Below are 7,968 nucleotides of genomic sequence, written 5' to 3' on the forward strand. Positions count from 1 at the left end.
AGTGGGTTGCCATTTCCTTCTCCAATGCATGAAAGTGGAAAGTGAAAGTGAAGTCGCTCAGTCGTGCCGACTCTTAGTGACCCCATGGACTGTAGCCTACCAGGCTCCTCCATCCATAGGATTTTCCAGGCAAGAGTACTGGAGTGGGGTGCCATTGCCTTCTCCCTTACAATTATACATTAAAACATAGCATTACCTGGCACATAATAAATGCTCAGCAAATATTAGCTATCATTTTCCTTACTATAAATCAGCATTCATTTTAAGCACTGTTACATTTCTTAGCTTATGTGAATATACCCTTATGAGAGATTCCAAAGTATAGCTGCTATAAACTACATAAACTACATAAAATAACATATCTATATCATCAGTTTAGTTCAGTCGCTCAGTCATGTCCCACTCTTTCCGACCCCATGGACAGCAGCATGCCAGGCATCCCTGTCGATCAACAACTCCCAGAGTTCGTTCAAACTCATGTCCATCAAGTCAGTGATGCCATCCAACCATCTCATCCTCTGTCATCCCCTTCTCATGCCTTCAATCTTTCCCAGCATCGGGGTCTTTTCCAGTGAGTTAGTTCTTTGCATCAGGTGGCCAAAGTATTGGAGCTTCAGCTTCAGCATCAGTCCTTCCAAAGAATATTCAGGACAGATTTCCTTCAGGATTGACTGGTTTGATCTCCTTGCAATCCAAGGGACTCTCAAGAGTCTTCTCCAACACCACAGTTCAAAAGCATCAGTTCTTTGGCACTTAGCTTTCTTTGTGATCTAACTCTCACATCCATACATGCTGCTGCTGCTGCTGTTGCTAGTCGGTTCAGTCGTGTCCGACTCTGTGCGACCCCAGAGATGGCTGCCCACCAGGCTCCCCCATCCCTGACTACTGGAAAAACCATAGCTTTGACTAGATGGACCTTTATTGGCAAAGTAATGTCTCTGCTTTTTAATATGCTGTCTAGGTTGGTCATAACTTTTCTTTCAAGGAGCAAGCATCTTTTAATTTCATGGCTGCAGTCACCATCTGCAGTGATTTTGGAGCCCAAGAAAATAAAGTCGGTCACTGTTTCCACTGTTTCCCCATCTATTTGCCATGAAGTGATGGGACCAGGTGCCATGATCTTAGTTTTCTGAATATTGAGCTTCAAGCCAACTTTTTCTCTCTCTTCTTTCACTTTTATCAAGAGGCTCTTCAGTTCTTCTTCACTTTCTGCCATAAGGGGGTGTCATCTGCATATCTGAGGTTATTGATATTTCCCCAGCAATCCTGATTCCAGTTTGTGCTTCATCCAGTGCAGCATTTCTCATGATGTATTCTGCATTTAAGTTAAATAAGCAGGGTGACAATATACAGCCTTCATATAATCCTTTCCCGATTTGGAACCAGTCTGCTGTTCCATGTCCAATTCCAACTGTTGCTTCATGATCTGAATACAGATTTCTCAGGAGGCAGGTCGGATGGTCTGGTATTCCCATCTCTTGAAGAATTTTCCACAGTTTGTTGTGATCTACACAGTCAAAGGCTTTGGCATAATCAATAAAGCAGAAATAAAGGCTTTGGCGTAATCAATAAAGCAGAAATAAAGGCTTTGGCGTAATCAATAAAGCAGAAACAGATGCTTTTCTGGAACTGTCTTGCTTTTTCTATGAACCAATGGATGTTAGCAATTGATCTCTCGTTCCTCTGCCTTTTTTAAATCCAGCTTGAACATCTGGAAGTTCACGGTTCACGTACTGTTGAAGCCTGGCTTGGAGAATTTTGAGTACTGCTTTGCAAGCGTGTGATATGAGTGCAATTATGCAACAGTTTGAACATTCTTTGGCATTGCCCTTCTTTGGGAGTGGAATGAAAACTGACCTTTTCCAGTCCTGTGGCCACTGCTGAGTTTTCCAAACTTGCTGGCATATTGAGTGCAGCATTTTAACAGCATTATCTTTTAGGATTTGAAATAGCTCAACTGGAGCTATATCAAGTCTATATCATATATTATAGAAAAAAAACTACAACAAAAATGAAGAGTGGCTGATTATAAAGTTTAAACAATTTATTTGCCTAACAAAGTTAATATAATTTCTCATGAAAATTATGTCTTTCTCTGGATATATGGGATAGTGTTTTTTATTGACCAAAAAATGATCAAGAAACTATTAATAATTCAGCCATTTTTTCTGTATCCCAGCTGTGAAAATAATGGTACATTAGTTTCCTACTGCTTCCAATGGTATATTAACTTCTTAAGCTACATACATAGTTACTTAAAATAACACCAATATATTATCTTACAGTTTCAGAAATCAGAAATTCAAGTGAGTCTTACAATACTGAAATTAAGGTACATTCAGTTTGGAAGCTCCAGGGGGCTCCCACTTCTTTGCCACCTCCAGGATCTAGAGATCTGCTGCCTCCTTGGCTTGCAGCCCCTCCCTCCAGCCTCTCATTTCATCATATTTTCTTTTTTCTGCCTTTGGCCTTCTTGCATTCCTCTTTAAGGACTCTTGTGACTGCCCAGGACCAGTCCAAGTAATTAAGGATGCTCTCTCGTCTCAAGATCTTCACTTAATTGTACCTATAAAACCTGCTACTGTAGGGTAACAGGTTTAGAAACTCTGAAGGTGAGACAAGGGCATCCTTGACGACCATGACTCTGTCTCCATATGAAGGTCCCACCAATGAGAGGGAACCTCCATTCCGGCTGTTCCCCTGGCCACTCCACTACTAATTCAGCTGTTGGTCTCAGACATCAACAGATCCAACTGTTTTCACAAAAGCGTTTTACACACAGTGGCAACTCATGTTCTTGTTCAGGAGGACGGCAGTGAACCATCAAAAATGATACTCAGAATTTAAAGGCAGAACAGAATACAGTATCACCCTCATACTCTGAAAACATGACTTCTCTACCATCCTATTTTTATTCACTGTCTTAAACTGATCTGTAAAGTCAACATTCTCCTGAAGAAAAAAGATCTTCCCTTACCACTAACTGCTTACAAAGCACTTTAGAAAATACAAGCAGGCATAAATTTTTCTTTAAGACTAAAAATAACAAAATCTCTTAAAACAAACTTGTTAAAGTATGTAAATATTTGAAAACATTAAGAAATGTTAAACTAGAACTAAAACCTTTTCTTACCATATACAACATATTTCAGTTGGAGATTTTTGATGACTTCTTCCACAGTAGGTTTATACTCCAGAAAACATGTGTAAACACCACTCATGCTTTCCTCAAAGTTCTGGAATACAAGGCTTCCTGTGGAGGTGATTTGTGCAGTGCTGTTTTCTAATAGAATAAGAAGATACAGTGATCAGTGGCTTAAATAACATGAGACGGAGATAAAGTAACAAGCTATTTTCTAAACAGAGAAAAGCCATCCAAATTTACCTGATATACATTAAAGAAGTCGAGGGAACACAGTCATTGTGTCTGGTGTTTCTTGATAGTGGGTGCCAAGATGTACTTCTGAGTGTCAGAATTTCACTAATCAGAGTTCATGAAGTGTGTAGCTGCCTAAGTGGTAAGAACGGCTAAAAATCACACATACATGATGTGCTCCTAATCTGCCTGCTGCACTGAGATGGCATGATCAACATTCACAAACATATCAAATAGTATATATTTATATATGCTGTCAAATAACTATATCTATATATGCATATAAATATTTTATAGATGAGTTATATTCTAAGTATACAAACTATATATTAAAGGGATGAAACACTGTATCCAGAACAAAGACTTAACTCAATATGCTGCTGCTGCTGCTGCTAAGTCACTTCAGTCGTGTCCGACTCTGTGCGACCCCATAGACGGCAGCCCACCAGGCTCCCCCGTCCCTGAGATTCTCCAGGCAAGAACACTGGAGTGGGTTGCCATTTCCTTCTCCAGTGCATGAAAGTGAAAAGTGAAAGTGAAGTCGCTCAGTCGTACCTGACTCCTAGTGACCCCATGGACTGCAGCCTACCAGGCTCCTCCATCCATGGGATTTTCCAGGCAAGAGTACTGGAGTGGGGTGCCATTGCCTTCTCCAAACTCAATATAATCACTGACAACTAGGGATTGGTTGTCATTATACAGGTACTAGGCAAAAGCTGGATTACAACTCTAAGGGTTGCACAAGAAAGAAAATATAGGTTGGATAACTTCACACCTAGAGTCACAATCAGAACTGCTGTGCTAGAAGTCAGAACTGGATGTAAGATCTCTTGCAACTTCAACATTACTTAAAGTAGCAAATGGGAGAAAGCCATGTTATGTGAGGGAAAAGAAGCCTGATTTAAAAGGATTAAGACTTGGATTTGAGGTGTACCTTTCTCACAAACTGTAACTAAGGGATATTCACAATCTTTTTGAAGTCTAGCTCCTTCATTTGTACAGCAAAGAATCATAAAATATGATAATATATCTCATAGAATTGTTTTTGTATAACAAATACAAGGAACGCTAAAGTACTTGAAAAAGCTATAAGTCATTAAGCAATTAAAGGTTGTTATTCTGAAAGTTCACGACCATGGTTCTGCAATAGAAAAATTATTAGACATTAAAACTCACTTACTTAATAATTTAATAAACCATTCATAACAACTGAAAATATTATCTCAGTAAATAATTGCTCATCATTTTCTATTTTAAGGAAATAATTTATTGCCTATAGTTGTCAAATTGAAATTTATTCTGAAGCAATTACTTCAAAATAAGACCAAAAAATTAGTGTTATTATTAAGCAATTTTCATCATTAATTTTTCACTAAAAATTTGTTCGGTTTCTAGACATGCAAAGCCCTATTTCAGATATTGAAGGAGAAATGAATAGATGGATACACCTGCCCTCAAGTGCTTTACATAGAGCATTATGCTTTGAGAACTCCCATTTCTATATCCTGGATGAAACTGAAAAATGTGACATAAATTTAGAATGCATTTCTATTGTATTGCCTATTTCATCTTGAATATCTTTTAATGAAAGAGTATATATTTATCGTAACATATTGTCTCTTTTTTGGAACAGATAAAACTTTTTCAAGTGCCTGATATACTGTATTTCAGCAAAGACTCATATATCGTATCATACAATAAAAGGTGCCCACAAGTTGTAAAGAAATTTTAGAATAATATGTCAGCAATGAGGCTACGTATTCCCTGGCATTAATTTGAAACAGAAATTTCCCCAAACAGAAGCATCAATTAAAGAAATGCATCAATATATATTAGTGCCTACTACAACATTAAATATAATGACAACCAGAAAATCTAATATCATACAATTTGTAACAAAATACTCTCTGGCTACATTCTTATTTTAAAACATTTAAAATTCGCACACTTTGAAGAAATGCCCAGAGGATTTCATAGCCAGGAGAAGAATCCACTTAACAAATACCACTTACCAAACTGACTTTTAAATAACTAAGTTTAAATGGGATGCAATAACATATCACTATAAGAACTCATATAACAACAGTCAATAAATAATTGAACTAAACTCTGTACTTCTCTCTCTAGAATTTAGCTTGGTCATCTAAAAATTTAGAGTTGGATTCAATTTCTAGAAACCCATACCTCAGAGCTCTCTAAAATTACATGGCAGAATTTAAGCACAATTTCATTTTAGCTTACTCTTTCAAAAGATAGGTTTATACTTTTGCTTTCTGCTCAGATACACAGAGTGAATATAAGAGCATCAACATCATATAACAATAAGGGAAAAGACAGACAAAGTGTCAATCAATGAACTCTCTTGAACCTATCAAACCCCTCAGGCAGGTAGGGCCACAAATCACCTGAAATCTAGGAATGTACAGTGCCTACAAGGAGAGCCTGAACCCAAGCATTTGCTTCAAAACTAGCTGAAAGGCTTCAGTGAATTGCTAAAAGCCAAGTGCTAACTAGGAATCAGCAAACTAAAATGGACCGGAGTGGGTGAATTTAATTCAGATGACCATTATATCTACTACTGTGGGCAGGAATCCCTCAGAAGAAATGGAGTAGCCATCATGGTCAACAAAAGAGTCTGAAATGCAGTACTTGGATGCAATCTCAAAAATGAAAGAATGATCTCTGTCCGTTTCCAAGGCAAACCATTCAGTATCACAGTAATCCAAGCCTATGCCCCAACCAGGAATGCTGAAGAAGCTGAAGTTGAATGGTTCTATGAAGACCTACAAGACCTTTTAGAACTAACACCCAAAAAAGATGTCCTTTTCATTATAGGAGACTGGAATGCAAAAGTAGGAAGTCAAGAAACACCTGGGGTAACAGGCAAATTTGGCCTTGGAATATGGAATGAAGCAGGGCAAAGGCTAATAGAGGTTTGCCAACAGGACACACTGGTCATAGCAAACACCCTCTTCCAACAACACAAGAGAAGACTCTACACATGGACAACACCAGATGGTCAACACTGAAATCAGATTCATTATATTCTTTGCAGCCAAAGATGGAGACACTCTATACAGTCAGCAAACACAAGACCAGGAGCTGACTATGGCTCAGATCATGAACTCCTTACTGCCAAATTCAGACTTAAACTGAAGAAAGTAGGGAAAACCACTAGACCATTCAGGTATGACCAAAATCAAATGCCTTATGATTATTCAGTGGAAGTGAGAAATAGATTTAAGGGACTAGATAGGATAGAGTGCCTGATGAATTACGGAGAGAGGTTCATGACATTGTACAGGAGACAGGGATCAAGACCATCCGCATGGAAAAGAAACACAAAAAAGCAAAATGGCTGTCTGGGAGGCCTTACAAATAGCTGTGAAAAGAAGAGAAGCGAAAAGCAAAGGAGAAAAGGAAAGATACAAACATCTGAATGCAGAGTTCCAAAGAATAGCAAGGAGAGATAAGAAAGCCTTCCTCAGCAATCAATGCAAAGAAATAGAGGAAAACAACAGAATGGGAAAGACTAGAGATCTCTTCAAGAAAATTAGAGATACCAAGGAACATTTCATGCAAAGATGGGCTTGAAAAAGGACAGAAAAGGTATGGACCTAACAGAAGCAGAAGATATTAAGAAGAGGTGGCAAGAATACACAGAGAACTGTACAAAAAAGATCTTAACGATGATGTGAAGATAATCACGATGGTGTGATCACGATGGTGTGATCACTCACCTATCGCCAGACATCCTGGAATGTGAAGTCAAGTGGGCCTTAGAAAGCATCACTATAAACAAAGCTAGTGGAGGTGATGGAATTCCAGTTGAGCTATTTCAAATCCTGAAAGATGATGTTATAAAACTGCTGCACTCAATATGCCAGCAAATTTGGAAAGCTCAGCAGTGGCCACAGGACTGGAAAAGGTCAGTTTTCATTCCAATCCCAAAGAAAGGCAATGCCAAAGAATGCTCAAACTACTGCACAATTGCACTCATCTCACACGCTAGTAAAGTAATGCTCAAAATTCTCCAAACCAGGTTTCAGTAATATGTGAACCGTGAACTTCCAGATGTTCAAGCTGGTTTTACAAAAGGCAGGGGAACCAGAGATCAAATTGCCAATATCCGCTGGATCATCAAAAAAGCAAGAGATTTCCAGAAAAATATCTATTTCTGCTTTATTGATTATGCCAAAGCCTTTGACTGTGTAGATCACAATAAACTCTGGAAAATTCTGAAAGAGATGGGAATACCAGACCACCTGACCTGCCTCTTGAGAAATCTGTATGCAGGTCAGGAAGCAACAGTTAGAAATGGACATGGAACAAGAGACTGGTTCCAAATAGGAAAAGGAGTATGTCAAGTCTATATATTGTCACCCTGCTTATTTAACATACGCAGAGTACATCGTGAGAAATGCTGGGCTGGAAGAAGCACAAGCTGGAATCAAGATTGCTGGGAGAAATATCAATAACCTCAGATATGTACATGACACCACCCTAATGGCAGAAAGTGAAGAGGAACTAAAAAGCCTCTTGATAAAAGTGAAAGAGGAGAGTGAAAAAGTTGGCTTAAAGCTCAACATTCA

At 38.5% G+C, this 7,968-nt stretch overlaps 1 protein-coding gene across 1 annotated transcript in view; it reads right to left on the bottom strand.

The window, feature by feature from the left end:
- ZPBP (zona pellucida binding protein) overlaps nt 1-7,968 on the bottom strand; it is a 148,237-nt gene that overhangs the window by 121,429 nt on the left and 18,840 nt on the right. The window contains exon 4 of the mRNA XM_010831052.1: nt 3,134-3,283. Within this exon, the coding sequence (XP_010829354.1) occupies nt 3,134-3,283 (150 nt within the window). The remainder of the gene's footprint in view (nt 1-3,133; nt 3,284-7,968) is intronic.

This window comes from Bison bison, unplaced genomic scaffold (genome assembly GCF_000754665.1).
Source record: "Bison bison bison isolate TAMUID 2011002044 unplaced genomic scaffold, Bison_UMD1.0 scf7180017864522, whole genome shotgun sequence".
Lineage (NCBI taxonomy): Eukaryota > Metazoa > Chordata > Mammalia > Artiodactyla > Bovidae > Bison > Bison bison.